The sequence below is a fragment of the Panthera uncia genome, chromosome A2 (genome assembly GCF_023721935.1).
Source record: "Panthera uncia isolate 11264 chromosome A2, Puncia_PCG_1.0, whole genome shotgun sequence".
Lineage (NCBI taxonomy): Eukaryota > Metazoa > Chordata > Mammalia > Carnivora > Felidae > Panthera > Panthera uncia.
Genome location: NC_064816.1, coordinates 113,911,602 through 113,928,127, shown reverse-complemented (window position 1 = coordinate 113,928,127; position 16,526 = coordinate 113,911,602). Strand labels below are relative to the sequence as shown.

At 35.6% G+C, this 16,526-nt stretch overlaps 1 protein-coding gene across 6 annotated transcripts in view; it reads left to right on the top strand.

The window, feature by feature from the left end:
- Positions 1-16,526, top strand: part of SKAP2 (src kinase associated phosphoprotein 2) — a 238,025-nt gene that overhangs the window by 92,976 nt on the left and 128,523 nt on the right. For all 6 annotated transcript variants that reach the window (XM_049641633.1, XM_049641636.1, XM_049641635.1 and 3 more), the window contains exon 5: positions 16,125-16,202. In XM_049641633.1, the coding sequence (XP_049497590.1) occupies positions 16,125-16,202 (78 nt within the window). The remainder of the gene's footprint in view (positions 1-16,124; positions 16,203-16,526) is intronic.

Here is a 16,526-nt window from a genome sequence, read left to right as displayed (position 1 = left end):
TTCAGTGTTATTATTGAAAGATATGGGTTTAGAGTCATTGTGTTGTCTGTAGGTTTCATGCTTGTAGTGATGTCTCTGGTACTTTGTGGTCCTTGCGACATTTCACTCAAAAAAAAAAAAAAGTATCACCATCACCTTTCTACATTAGTATCTATCTTACCACGTTAACAAACATAGATCTACATATGCATGTTTTAAATAATAAGCATTATTTAAGACAGTTTCAAAATGTCTTTCTTGCCAGATATGTTCCATTTTTCTGTTGTCACAAATTGTGTTTCAGTATCTGTTTTGGCACATATACCGTTATGAACCTGTGCTTGATTTTTTAGGGTAGATTCTTAGGAGGTGAATTCTTAAGATATTGTCAACTTCTCATGCACCCAAATGTAGGAAGTTACATTCTCACAAGTAGTACATGAGAGTATCATCTCTTCCCATCCTCCCCACTGTTGTTTTTTTTTTTTCTCCCCACTGTTTTTTCTAAAGATTTTATTTTTAAGTAATCTCTATGCCCAACGTGGGGCTGGAACTCACGACCCCAAGATCAAGAATTGGCATGCTCTACCGACTGAGCCAGTCGGGTCACCCCCCGTCCCCTACTGTTTGATGTTATTAATCTTTTTAGTTTTTACCAGTCTCACAAGTTAAAAGCAGTATCCTGGTTTAGTTTGTTTTCTTTAGTTTTTAGTGAAGTTTGTTCATTCATTCATCAAAATTTAATGAGCACTTACTGTGTGTCCCAGGCACTAATTTGGCACTTAGGGATACACAGTAGACAAGACAGTGTAGTCTCTGAGCTCGCAGGACGTACATTCTATTAAGGGTGAGGAAAGCCAGGGGAAAGCCAGTAAATCAGTAAATACTATCTTTTCTCATGTTTATTAGCCTTTGTCCTTATTCTGTGAATTGCCTGGTTCGTATTCTTCACCTGTTTTTCTGTTAAACTGTTTATCTTTTCTTATTGATTTGTGGGAGTTCATTGTCTATTGTGACATCCATGCAAATATTTTTCCTACCCACCCCTTGAAAAAAATCATCATTTGACAAATTAATGGTTGTCTTAATTTTTAACCATGTATGGAATTGTAATACTATACCTGATTTCTAGTGTTTGGTAAGAGATCATTGGACCGAGAGTCAAATTTCCATAGTTTAACATGCTGTGAGGAATTTATAAGAGCTATTTCTTTTCCTTTCTGTTTTTTTTTTTTTAAGTAGGCTCTATGCCCAACATGAAGCTTGAACTCAGAATCCCCAGTCAAGAGTTACATATTATACCAACTGGACCAGCCAGGCACCCCAACAGTTATTTTTCTCTATGTAACATATTTTGATATTAAAAAAAATACATTAGAACTTTGAGTCTTGCATGAGGCTTGGGGATATCCAGATGAAGGGAACTTAATTGAATTCATTGATTTGTTTAATAACTATTGTCTCATTATTGGGAAGATAGATGTAACATGGTGTATGTATAAATGTTTTTATGGTGAGAATATACATCATGGTCTCTTCATACATGATTTAATTATAGGCTGACTTTGTAGAAAACATGTAATGGAATATCTTTTCATAAGAGCTTGCCATATCTGGATTGCTTTTGAGTAAGTTGTGTCATATCATTTATTCATATGGACTTACAGTGGGATGTATATTTTTTGGATTTGAAGTCTTTTCCCATGTTTATAAGAGATCACTGTGTGCTTCAAATATTCATGAACAAAGTACGGATTCAGAGTCAGACTGTTTTACAGGCTTACAACCCCCCGCAGTAACTGTTGGCACCCCCACTGCAAGGAGAGGCCACAGTTGCGCTGGCGCTCCCGCGAGGGTTGCAGAGACCGTCTGTTTGCACGAAGTTGAGTCCCTTGTTGCATGTTGCCAGCACACACTTTATTCCATGAGGCTCCTTTTCAAAGTTTTACTTTGACTTTTTTTTAATGTTTTATCTTTATTTTTGAGAGAGAGAGAGAGAGACAAAGTGCAAGCAGGGGAGAGACAGAGAGAGAAGGAGACACAGAATCCGAAGCAGGCTCCAGGCTCCCAGCTGTCAGCACAGAGCCCGACGCGGGGTTCAAACTCACGAACCGCGAGATCATGACTTGAGCCAAAGTCAGGCACCACCCAGGCACCCCTAATGTGACATTTTTAATTTGAATCAAAAACTGACACTTCAGTGGTGAAATTGTTCTGGTAATGACTGACGGCTCTGAACTGGGCAAAAGGGGAGCTCTGACGGTCAGGTTGTGTCAGCTCTGTGAACCCCGGGGCTGGGATAGTGTGTGCAATGAACAGAGTCCTGGATCGCCTTATGATGTCTAACTCAGAATAGACACGGCTTTCTATTTTTGGCAGGTGATTTTTTTTACATCGTGGATACTAATTTTTGAAAAATAGGTTGAAATCACATAACTAAAAATGGGCGCTTTTCATACTCTCTGTTCTGTCCCAATTTCTTTGTCTCCTTTTTATCGTATCTCTTGCTTTATGTTGGTTGTTACAAAGTTCAGGACCGAGCTGGAGTGTTACTAACTGTGGAAGTCGGCAGTAAGGTGGTGAGTGAGCGAAAAGGAGGATGACCTCTTTGCTCCCAGTTGGGGTCGCCCTTACCTGCTCTCCTGCTTCTCATTCTTAATTTCCTCATCAGTTCTTTGGTGAGAGAAGAATTACATTTTTATAAAATCATTTTAATGATTCAAAAGTTAGATACTCTATAAATAAAAATCCTTCTCCTCCTGGGCATTTACATATCTGGCCCTTCCCTTTTCTGTTTTCAGTCTTGTGCCGGTCTCAGAACTGTATTTTATCTACTTATTGACATTCCTTTGATTTTGCATTGAACATGATCTTAGAGCATGTGTTTAAAATCCTATAAGACAAGTATTAAATGAAGTTTAAAAAAAACGCACCACTAAGAGCAATGTAGGTACTTTACTTCAAAATTGTACTTCTGCATTGTAAGTAAGTACCCTTGGTAATGTTGCTGCACACTCGTTGGAGAAGCACCGTCTTACGATCTCTTACTCAAAGGCTAGTGAAAAAGACGAACGTATGAATACAGCCCAACATTGTAGGTGGTGCCATAGAAATGTCTCTCTCCCTGGCCAGTCTCACATATGGCTGTTAGCAGTTACTCCCCTCTGAAGTTAATGATCAGAAAGCATTAAGCGTGTGGTGTATTTTTATTTGCAGGCACTAGGAAAAAATGCTACACATCAACTCTTCTAATATTGAAGTTTCCATGTGTATTCTTCGGTGATTTACTCCGTTTCATAGACAACAACGCTCTTGCAGTTATCCAGGTGTACATATTATCACCGGTACATACTAAAGAGTAGACTTGGGCATTTTATCATTCTCAGGAACATGTTGTTCTGTGGATGTTTTGTTTATGTGCAGTAGGCATATGCTTAAACTTTTTGCATGCTAGAATTATTCTGGCACTGAGGTAGAACTTTTATGAGCAATTGCTGATTTGTTCTTGTGTTAAGGTGACCTTCATCCAGGTATATGTCCCCGTAAAGCTGTTATACTTCATAAATTTATATGTAAATTTATAAATAAAAGTATCACAACATGACTACCAGCTTGGCTGATTGTTAAGGGATAGGGCTCTTAAGCAGTAACATAAAAGCTGTGTTGGCTTCTTGCAGGGATCATATCTTCTGCTTGGGATTTAATATTTACCAGAAGTTCGACGAAGACAAATAGTGTTTTGGAAAGATTGTCTGAAAAATGTGCAAGGTGTCTATTCCTGTAGGTATTCTATGGTCTTATCCTTGAGTTTAACAAAGCTGTTGGAGAGCTTTGTACTTGGGCTACCAGGTTTGTGCTCAGTAGAATTACTTTTAGTAAATTTTGCTTTGGCATTTTGCTGTTGGCTTGACATGAGTGATGTTATACAAAGCAGCCCTGTGAAACTTTTATTTTACCTACTGTAACAATGTTATTGAGGACATTGAGAGCACATGGGAAAAATTTCTTTCTCATTCTAGTACCAGGAACCGGGAACAGTGGTTGTATATTCCTCCCTGAGCAATGATCTGTATTTATCTAATGGGCAATGAATCACATAATTTATTATTTCCTGCTTCATCTTGGTTGTTATAAAGCGTATAACTGAGTTTTTGGCCCCCTCCTGCTGCGTGTAAATGACTTTGTAGTTCCAACTTGTTTTGTGTTCTACCCTGACTCCTAGCTTTGTCTTGATTTATTACTTTTTTTTATTTGAAATAATGTCATTTATAGAAAAGTTTCAAGACTAGTACAAATAATTCCTATTATACCCTTCATTTAGATTTTCTTAAATCATTACCTTAGAAGGAAAACCCATAAGGCTAGCAGGAGATTTTTCAACAGAAACTTAACTTTAACATTTTTTAATTCAGGTAGTTGCTTCCTCTCTGTATATACACAATTTTCTCCTATTTGCTTTAATATCCACGCCAAATGTTATCTGTACAAATGCCTGTAAGATGCTTTATTGGAGGGGAATGAAGCAGTGTGTTATTAAATAAACAATAATAGATAAAAATGTATTAATTTCATACCTATATTGAAGAAAGAGACTTAAGGAAAGACCTGTTTCAGATGGAAGGAAGATAAATTGTGTGTGTGTGTGTGTGTGTGTGAGAGAGAGAGAGAGAGAGAGAGAGAGAGGAAGGAAGGGAGGAAGGGAGGAAGGAAGGAAGGAAGGAAAGCAGGAAGGAAGGAAGGAAGGGAGGGAGGAAGGGAAGAAGGAAGGGAGGGTGGAAGGGAAGAAGGAAGGGAGGAAAGGGAACATCCATGTGTTTTAAGAGGATACTTTAACACTTTGAATGGCAGAACAGATTAAATGCCAAAGCCCTTTTGATTTAAATAAAAATTAAGGAGTTCTCTTCTTAAATGAAAATAGGTAATACATACCAAAGCATGGAGAATGGGGATATATTTACTTTAGTAATCGAGCCCATTTTAGTAATCAATCAGAGTAGAGCCATAAGCAGAACCTTATTTCAGAATAATTTCATATTTGATAGTTTTCATACTAGATATTTTTTACTTATTTTAACCACCCCTCAGTAATAAGGTTCTTTTGGGAGATGAGAATAGAATGACAATTGTTTATATACGTGTTCTCTTTCTTCAGAGTAAAAACATATACATATGCTTTATTATATTGTATAATATGGAAGACGTTCTAACTGCATATTCCTATTTCAGACACTTAAGATATATCCTTATATTATGAATGGCTCTAAAGTTTTGTACACAAATAGGAAAAATAAATGAATAAAAATGAACTTAGAGAATGTTACAAATTAGAAAAATGTTATTCATATTTTGAAAATAATTGCAAAATTTTATAGTTTTTAAAAATTAAAAAACAGTTTTTTAATGTTTATTTATTTTTGAGAGAGAGAGAGCATGAGCAGGAGGGGGCAGAGAGAGAGGGAGATACAGAATCGGAAGCAAACTCTAGGCTCTGAGCCGTCAGCACAGAGCCCAACGTAGGACCTGAACTCACAGTCTGTGAGATCATGACCTGAGCTGAAGTCAGATGCTTAACCAACTGGGCCACTCAGGCACCCCAAAAATTTATAGTTTAAAGCTCACAGCATTAAACAGTTGCAAAAAAAAATTGTCCTATGGCCTACGGGAAAATAGAACATACTTGAATGGGAAGGAGCTAAAGAATTCAGTCTAAATTGTATTAATTTTTAAAAAAAATTTTTAATGTTTATTTATTTTGAAAGAGAGACAGAGCACGAACAGGAGAGGGGCAGAGAGAGAGGGAGACACAGAATCTGAAGCAGTCTCCAGGCCCTGAGCTGTCAGCACAGAGCCCGGTGCAGGGCTTGAATTCATAAACCACGAGATTGTGACCTGAGCCGAAGTCGGACGCTTAACCAACTGAGCCAACCAGCGCCCCTTAATTATATTCATTTCTTATTTTTGTGTAATTTGTTAGATACCTCTTTTAGTCACATAAAAGAATCTCATTTTCCTTCTATACATGTCTGTTTTCCCTTTTCTGATTTGTTCCTTGTGTGTGTGTGTGTGTGTGTGTGTGTGTGTGTGTGTGTGTGTGTGTTTAAACCAGAATGGGAGTCTTTTTAAAGACATTTTTAGGAAACAAAATTGACTTCTCTAAAATCTTGTAGAAGATGAAAGAGATATCCTAGAATTTTAAATTAAGTATTTTAAATATATCATTCTGTTACTGTTAAGGAATTAACTGTAAATAATTGTGATTACTTTAATGCTGTAGAGTAGTTCAATGCTGTTTTCTTATACAGTTTCCAGTAGATGGCATTCACTTATCTGATCAATGATAGAACATAGCATTTCAGGGAAGGGAGGCTTTGATGGACGGACCTGGAGGTCCTGGTTCCACTGCTCACTGTGTGTGACCTTGGTTTCCCATTAGTAACATGCAACTGATAATGCCTCCTTCTTGGGGCAATGTGGGAAGGAAATGAGATGATGACTGTATCATGTTTAACTAGTGGTTAAGGCTTAATAAGTGTTAGTTGTTGCAATTGTTATTACCTTACTGAACCATGCTGATATTTGCTTATATGTATTTGCTATTTAAATTATGATGCTTTAAAAAAAAAGAATGCTTAGAACTTATAGTCTAAGGATATGGCAAATGTGTTTCATACAGAGGTAGTATAGGGAAGGAAGGAGGAAGACCAATTTTAGTTATTTATTAAATTTTATACGTAAGTTCTTTGACTTTTTAAAAAAATGCTTTCAACAAGTTTTCAGTGAGGTTCAGTTTATTTTTCCTGGCTGCCTACCTTAGGTAATATTTAGAAAATGGCCTGGCATGTAATATACACTGGCAAATATTTATTTAACAAGTGAATGGAGTGTTCCTTTTCATTTATCCTAATCTTTACTATGTACAATACCATCAAATATTTTTTTCATGCATCATTTTTTTTTTGGCCAAATATCTACAGCTGGAAAGAAATTGGCATTGTTAAGAGCTATTTGGCTTTCATATTTTATTGTAGTTGTTTTATCATTTCAGCTTTCTTGTTTTCTTGTGTATGGAACACTGGACTTGGCAAATTTGAATTGCCATTTACAGTAATAGTAATAATAAGAACTAACATGTCTTCGAGTTATCTTAAGTGCTACCCTACTAAGTCTACACAGTAATTCTCCATTATTACTTATATTCAAAGATTGGGAAAGTCAAGGTAACAAAATTGAGTAACTTGTCTAAGCCCCGGGGCTAATGGTCAAGCTGCAATTTGAATCCAAGACCCAAGGCTTTAACCACAATTCTAAGATGCAAAATCAGATTAGGGGCGCCTTTTTGTGTTAAAGATGAACATCAAATTAAAATTCAGTTCATAATTTATATATTTTATATTATTTAGAGTATCTGTGAAAATTGTGATATTTAGAATTTTATTTTTATTTATTTATATATATATTTTTTAATTTTTTAACATTTATTTATTTTTGACAGAGAGAGACAGACAGAACATGAGTTGGGGAGGGGCAGAGAGAGAGGGAGATACAGAATCTGAAACATGCTCCAGGCTCCCAGCTGTCAGCACGGAGCCCGACGCGGGGCTTGAACTCACAGACAGCAAGATCATGACCTGAGCTAAAGTCAGACGGTCAACCGACTGAGCCACCCAGGCGCCCCTAGAATTTTATTTTTAACTGAAGGAAAAAGTATATTCCATTTTAAGCTTGTATCTCATTCTCTCAAAGTATTTGTATATCAGAGACTTTTTTAAAAGGTGGTGCTTTTTTTCTGAGTTTAATTTTTGTGACAGAAGATGATTAAGATATAGGTGGATATTATACACACACACACACACACACACACACACACACACGCATGCACACACACACACACACATATAAAACCAGTAGCCAATTGGTATGTGTAATGAGGGATACAGTAGGTACAATATTAGCCCCCCAGAGAAGTCCACATTCTTATCCTTGAATGTGTGAATATGTTACTTGGCAAGCGGGAATTAAGATTGCAGGTGGAATAAGGTTGCCAGTCAGCTGACCTTAAAATAAAATTACCCTAATTGTTATTCAGTTTTTGCTTGGTGGCTTTCAGAGTGACTTGGCACTTTACAAAGGGGTGGAGAGACTAACAGATGGCAAACCTGTGAGTTGCAGCCTCTGCTTTTGCCCCCCAGTGTCATCCCATGGGCCACTGTATCAGTCTTCAAAGCCTTGTCCCCAAGGCTTAATCTCCTTGGGAATTCTGTGGTCTTAAGAATAGGAAGCTGACCATTTTTGTGTCTAAGCATGATATGAGCCTGTTTTTTTTCTTTTTTTAAAAAAAATTTTAAATATTTATTTATCTTTTGAGAGACAGAGAGACAGAGCACGAGTGGGGGAGGAGCAGAGAGAGAGGGAGACACAGAATCCAAAGCAGGCTCCAGGCTCTGAGCTGTCAGCACAGAGCCCGATGCGGGGCTCAAACTCACGGACCCTGAGATCGTGATCTGAGCTGAAGTCAGATGCTTAACTGACTGAGCCACCCAGGCACCCCGAGCCTATTTTTTTTTAAAGAAATATTGTTAGTCTTAGAGATCACCAGTACTAGCATATTCATTGGTTAGTCCTTTCTGAAAAAAGTAATAATGGGAAGGGAGAAAACAAGCTCTGTGAAAGGAGCATGCTAGGCTAACATACTTAACAATTATTTTAGTTACTGTAGTGATTCTTTTTTTTAAAGGTTATTGTTGTTTGATATGTCCATTGAACACATAATAATTTTCTTTTTGCCACTAAAAACACTGATTAAAATGATTTGAAATTCCAAATTTTATATGTGGAGGGGAGAATTATTAGGATATGAAAAATATTTAATGTATATCTTTCTTTCACAGGTATTCCAGGCCAAGATTCTAGCTAGAAATCAAACCTGTGAAATGACAGAAAATAATTCCTTGCTAGATCTAAAGAAAGTTATCAGTTCCTCTACAAAAAATATGTGACGTACAGTTTCCACATTTGATATCTTTGAAAGTTGAACCCATCTTGGTCCTTGGCCATTTGTTACCGAAAGAACAAGAAAAACATTAATGTGGATATGTTTAATAGAATCCTAGGATTGGGAGGGCCTTAGAGATGATATGATCTGTTTGTTTTTTATTTGTGTGGTTTTTTTTTCATTTTTTAGATGAGAAAACTGATAACCCAGAGAGGCTTAGTGACCCAAGGAAGGTCACAGATTTGCAGTGCTGGGATGTCATTACAGACCTCTCTAACCTATAGCACGCATCTTAAAATCAGTATCAATGTAAAACTACTCTAGCTGGCTGCTATAGCATAAAACCATTTTATTTAATATTTATATCCAAGTTAAATTTAGGTTTCTCTCCCTTGCTAGGAGATAGACTTTCTGTTTTGCTTTGTTTTATTTTACAGGTATACTAGTGACATTTTGTAAAAGTTTTTTTAGAATAAGAAAAAAGTGTCAGCAACTCTATGTCTTTGTATCTATTTTTGTGTGTATGTGTGTCTTTGTATCTATTATATATTCTCTAGAAACAGGGAAAATGGAATCTAACGTTTGTGCAAATGTTAAGTAAAACATAATTAACTTGTACTTGTGGAATAATGAGTTCTGAGCCAGTAATAGCTCTGGGAACTGAATGAAGCTCATTTATAGACTGTGTCCTAAAGCTAAGTACTCAGTGTACCCTTCACGCAGCCAGAAGTCGCTACAAGATACTGGACATCATTTGGAAAAATACAGGAAACAAAGAGGAAAGCATTTTTTACTTTTACAGAAAATTACAATGATGAAATACTGACATCTGAAAATAGACCTTAGTTCTGATGACTGCTTCTTAAGAAAAATGAACTTGAGGGGCACCTGGGTGGCTTAGTCAGTTAAGTGTCCGACTCTTTGATTTCGGCTCAGGTCATGATCTCATGGTTCATGGAAATGAGCCCCGTGTTGGGCTCTGCACTGACAGTGTGGAGCCTGCTTGAGATTCTCTCCCCCTCCACCCCTCTCACTGGTTGTCCCTTGCTTGTGTTCTCTCTCTCTCTCTCTCTCTCTCTCTCGCTCTCTCAAAATAAATAAACTTAAAAAAAAAAGAAAAGAAAAATGAACTTGAACTAGAGAAGTTAATCTAGACAATAAAATAACCCCTGAGTTGATCAAGGTAGAAGAGGGTGTTGCCAGCATGAAATGAGAAAATGATTAGTATTTTTGGAAAATCAAAGCCTAATATGTGTTTTAAGTATGAAGTAATCACTAAGTGGATAGCTCTATAAAAAATGGGGAGGGTGTCTGTTTATCAAATTTAGCACTGCTGGAATGACAAGGCATTTAAAAAAGTTTATCACATAAAAGTTTAGAAGAGATAAAAAGGAAGCCCTATCCCTTCAAAGAGGTAGCCACTTCATGGAACTCAATATCCCAACTGTTGGGCAAAAATGAAGAATTTTAAAAGATTTAGACAAACTCATGGATGTTTTATTCATATAAATTGAGAGAATAAAAGATATTGTTGAGGAACTTGTCCTTAACTTTTTGCGGTTCAAGGAAAACCCATTGTGTGGTTACAGTAGATGAAGATCCAAACTCCAGGGTGAAAATTCTTATGAGCAAAACCAGTCTTTTACATATCTCCTTTTCCCCCTAGTATTAGGGAAGAGGAATCAGTTGTGTAAAATTGGAGGGGAAAAATGATATTGATTGAAAGTTTAATGTTCATGTTGAAAACTATACAAATGCTAAGTAGTAAAAGGGAAAAGCCAATAAAAGATGAGTAAATCAAAACCAGTAAAAGGTGATATTCAGAAACCTAGCAGGGATTTTATACAAAGTCTAGATTGAAGAATCATAAAACTGTGAACATATTAACACAGCAAAACTCATAAATCATAATAATTTATTGATAATAAGATAGTAAAAATGAGGCTTTGGATTCCTTAGAAGTGTAGCATTTAAACTGGACCCCAAAGTTGCATACCAAAAAATAAAAAAAGGTAATGAGAAGCAGTTGTCTATTTTGAAAATGTCTCTGAAGCACTCTCATCTCTTGACACTTATTCATAGTTCCACATGAAGAGCTAGGTAGGCAGGAAGGAAACTAAATAAAAAGTTAATTCCAGGACTTAGTAGTTAGAACTCCTACAGATTAAAAAAAGAACTCTCTAAATTGTGCTTCAGAAATGGTGCTTCACTGTAAGTCTTAGAAAAAAATAAATGTGTTTAAAGAGGTGTCAGACAGGGATATACTTGCAAGTGTGTGTGTGTGTGTGTGTGTGTGTGTGTGTGTGTGTGTGTGTGTGAGAGAGAGAGAGAGAGAGAGAGAGAGAGAGAAAGAGAGGAGGAGTGGATTAGGTGACATGGTAGTGTTGGAGAAGGCCCAGGAATTGTGCACTGAGACACTCAGTGCCAGACAACATTGTGAATTAAGCAAGATTTTGTTTATTTAGATTATTTTGAGAAAAGACGTACAAAAAAGAAAGGATGGTTAGCCCTCTCTCTTCCCTCAACTCTTCCCCACCCCCCAACTCGTAACTCGCTCTCTCTTCCTCGCCCTCGCTCCCTCTTCTACTGAAGGGATTCCCAGGATGTTCAAAGTCTTTTCTTCTGAGTTAATCATTTTGTGGTGTATGTCAAGTAAAACATTCTGTGGTCTACCCCTATTTTTCCACTTTTTCCTATCCTCTCTGCAGGAATGCACCTGTCTACCTTACCGTGCTAAGATAGGTTTTATACCCAGCCAAAGTAATGTGAAATATACCTAAGTGATACTTCCTAGAAAAGAAAATTCATATTTTTCTCTGAAGTTGAAATCATTATTTTTCACTTCGAAAAATTTTAGTTAAGTAGTTAAAACTTTAACTTCTTAAATACATTGCAGGTATTTAAGCATTCAAGTATTTTTCTTCTTAGATTCAAGGAAAAATGTTAAAACAATAACATAATAAAGTTGCTAAGATTGGGGAATACCTTAGTTTTTAGGTAATTTGTTTTTGATTTTAATACTTTGGAATTCTCCATTTTTTTTTTCAGATTCTAGAATCTATTCCTTTAGCTTGCTGGTATACTACGTCTACTATCTACATAGTTTATTTTTAAGGCAAAATTTTCCAGACAAATTTTTGAACTCTTGAGTTATCTTTTTTTAAAAGTGGCCCTGTCAATAAAATACCACCCTAAGTATAAGAAAATTCCACTTCTGCCTTTTTCCCACTGAGTTGCTAGGAATATAGTAGGCCCTTGATTCTTGTTTATTTGAATTCATTGTGACCTTGTTTGTTAGCATTTTGCATGTTTGAAATTCCCAAATTATAAATCGGAAAAAGGCCCATTCCTTGGCCATTCTTGTAGGGAATGTCTAATATTTTGAGCTGCTTTAGAAAAGCCAGTAGTATTATATAAGAAATATGTGCTCGTTTTATAAAAAGGAAACTAATCTTTGTCAGTATATGCTTATTGTCTCAGAGTACCAAAAACTTGTGGCCACTTAACCTATGAAGTAATTGTCTGCCATATAAATAGGCTGCCCTAGAGAATGGGTTAATTTTTTTTCTCCTCTTAGTTAGAATATAATTTCTTCATCAACTGACTTTCACCTAACCAAAAGGAAATCTTTGAACTGCTTTAAAAATAACTATAATGCTTAACTCATGCAGTTACCAAGTCATGCTTTTTTCCATCTTTCTGATTAAAATTCTCTAGGCATTGTTAAGTAGTCTTACATTTACATTGGAACCCCTTCATTTGTATTAATAGGTACAGTTACACTAACATGTAGTACTGATATTTATTTGTGATAATGAAAACTAACATTTAATAAAAGCCTACTATGTGCCAAAGGATTCAGGCTCCGTGCTAAACTGATTTCGGGGACACGGCATGAATTTTGATAGTGAAACAGAACTGGCAGTGTAATTGTGAATTTGTTGTTGTGTAATTGGCTATGTTGCATAGTTTCCTGTAGTGAGATAATGTAATTTTGGTGTTTGGCAAATGTTTAGCGGCTCTGTGTTGTTGCCTGCCAGACAGGTTTATATTAGCTTTACCTTCCTTTTCTTCGTGTATCATTGTACCTACATTTGCAGGCTCTTAACTCTTTGGATCAATCGGAATGTTCTTCAATGGTGACATACCGTTGACCGTTGTAGGTATAGTGATATGAAGTCTAACTGATGTGAGAATGCATGTTTTTTAAAGAGAAATTACTACTTGTCATATCTTGTTACCAATTTTCAATTTCTACCATTAAAAAGTATGAAGTGTTTATATAGTTATGGTGCTATGCAAGTAATTCAAATGGTTCTTCTAAGAACTTAAAATATAAAGTCCTTAAAGGGATTACTATTAATACACCTTTTTTGAAAAAAATTCACATGTGCACATTAATGCACATATAAATGCATATAAAAACAAATAAATACACTTTAAAACTTCACACGTGCATTGAGCAAATCCTAGATATTGGACAAATAGCAAATTTAGGAAAATGAGATTTCAGTCAGAAAAACTTGATTTTTTCCCCCTTTAGGAATGAAATAAAAGATTTTATATTAGAAACATGAAATTGAAGTTCATAATAAGTATTGCTTGTGACATCAAATTTTATTGTGATTTATCAGGTGGAAATCTTTAAGGCAAAAGCACTAGGTTATGTGTATATTCACTTACTAACTTCTCATTCCCTTTTCATGTTATTACTCCTCTTTCCTCTCTCCTCCTTTTTTTTTTTTTTTTTTTCCTTTGGACCAGTACATTTCTAAACTGGAAAATTATGCTAAAGGCACCTGTTTCCCTTCAGAAAAAAGTTTTCTCTTAGGATTTAGTGTTTATTTTTTATGTGAAGAACATTTATTATGTCCCAATGGAAGTGAGAGAGTCACGGGACGACTTTGCAGTGAGCCTTATTAGCCACGTGGAAGTAATTAATGCCTCCCATGTCCAGTTAAAGCAGCAGCATCAGACCTTAAGATGGAAAAGTGGCTTCTTCTTCTATAGTTTAATTTTATCTAAGACGAACAGTGCTTTAGAGTTTGTTTCCATCATCTTAAAGATACAGAAATATTTATAGGATGTGTGCAGTGAATATTCTTGGTTTTACTACTGTGAACAAACCATTTGTATATTTTTTCATGACATGCAATAATCGTGTTAAAATATTTAATGAATGCGTTTGCCTTCTCATTCTGAAATGCCACCCGTATGATGCTTCTTGCAATGAGATTTTGTGTAGTTGACTTAAGAATTCTACATCCCAATTATATAAAAGCCTGAGCACAAGCAAAGAGCCACAGAAATTAAACTATGATCCTGCTAGTTGGAAAAGTGAATCCTTTATTTCCAGGAATCTTATTTAGAAAGAAAATTTTCCTAAATAATTTTATGTTAGCTAGAATTTCATGTTTCTATACGATACAGTATTTCTGTTTACTTTTTGTCAGTGTAGCCTAGGTTAAAAAAAAGTGCTATTAGTCATTATTTTTTTCTTTTTTAAACACCTAAATCAAACCATAGTTACCTTCTTTAATTTAGTGGTTGACTAGGACTTGTTCACAAAAATAAGATTTCTTTATGTGATCTTTATTTTATATACAAAAATACTATAGTAAATAACTTTTACCTTTGTATGGATCAAATTTATTCTGAGAAAAGGAAACACGGATACATTGACTAAACAACTACACAGATGTTTACATTGGCTCTCCCTAAAATTTTATATACATTTCAACATCAGTGCACTGTGTAAAGGTATATTTTAATGATAATTGTTTTGGTCATTGAGTAAAATTGATCTGCCAGGGAACTGAACTTGGTACTTTAATTAATTAATTTTAGAGAGACAAGGAGGGAGGGAGGGAGAGAGAGAGCAAGAGCGAGCAAGAAAGAGAGAGAGGAGAGAGAATCTTAAGCAGACTCCACGTGCAGTGTGCAGCCCAACACAGGGGTGGATTCCACGACCCTGGGATCATGACCTGAGCCAAAATCGAGTTGGACGCTCAATTGACTGAGCCACCATGGTGCCCCTTGGGTTTAGTTTCAAGCTGTATTTCTTAAAGACAAATATCTTTATTTTAAACATTATTTCTTGAAGAAAAACATCTGATTTTATAATTACTGCGATCCCTATACTATTGTTAAAAAAACAAAAAACTTAACCTGGTAATTCTGTGATGAATCTGTACGTAATAAACTTCCTACTATTTGTACATAATAAACTTCCTTCCTTTGAAAAAAACACTTAAAAAAAAAATCATAAGCTATATTGATGTTTTTTCCATTGGGTGTATTCCACAAAAACTTGTATTGGATTGGTTGTTTTCACTTGTTAGAATTCTAGTAAAATGCTGAGATAACTGTATTATATTTCTAATGAAGTTTGTAAAAATATTGAACACTTGTGAAATTATTGAATAACCTATTATGCATGACCATGAATATATGATTTCTAATTGACTTAACTTTTGGCTTAATCTTTCATTTTTTTGTAGGTATCTAATATTTGTTTGTGATAGTTCTTTTAGATCTTTTAACCTAGTTTTGGACTCTCAGATGTCCTAGAAAAACCTGAAGCATTCAGTTGAATGTCTACAAGGTTTCTCTTTGAGTACAACCAAGAAGAGATAGTATTTGCTATGTATTTAGGGAAACCAATTTTGGCATTTGATTTTTTTGGGAAAAATCATTTTATGATTTATTTGGTAGGGATGGAGATACGCAGGTAAAAATCAACAAGCATTAAAATCCTTGAAGAGTTAATCTAATATAAATGTAAAGAAGCATATGTGATTTGTTTAAAATTCCTAACTTCTCTTTCAGGGGTTTATGGCATTTATTGATAATAGTTCCCCGATTGTTTCCTTATAGAAGGTAGATCGTAAAGTATTGCCCTGTAGAGATTATCTAGCTACATAATATTACTGTATTTGAAGGAGCATAATATATTAAAATATAGGAGCTCAGAGCACTTTTTTGCTCTTGAGATTTATAGGAGAGGGACAAGTTTATGAGTGGACAAAGCTAATAGACTCGAATTTAAATAATTTCAGTATCGAAAAGAATGCTGAATCTAATGCAGTCTGGTACTTGGTTTTTCTAAGGTGGATTACTCACTACTTTTTTTCCCCTCTTCTACTTCCTACAGGAAACCAGTTTCCTCCAATTGCAGCACAGGACCTTCCTTTTGTTTTAAAGGCTGGCTACCTTGAGAAACGCAGAAAAGGTAAACTGTAAGATTCTAATGAAAAATCTAAAAATGGCTTTATCCTTGCATAAAACATGCTTGCAGTATACATGTGGAGCCAATATTCTCTTTAGGTGATTAAAGAGTTTTAAGACTGTAAGAAAATCTGAACAACATTATCCAAACCACAAAATACAGTTTTTAGTTCTATATAATTTTTTTTCAAGTTTACTTATTCTGAGAGCAAGAGAGAGCGAATGAGCGGGGGAGGAGCAGAGAGAGAGGGAGAGACAGCAAATCCCAAGCAGGCTCTGCACTGTCAGTGTGGAGTCCAATGTGGGGCTTGAACCCATATTTCATGAG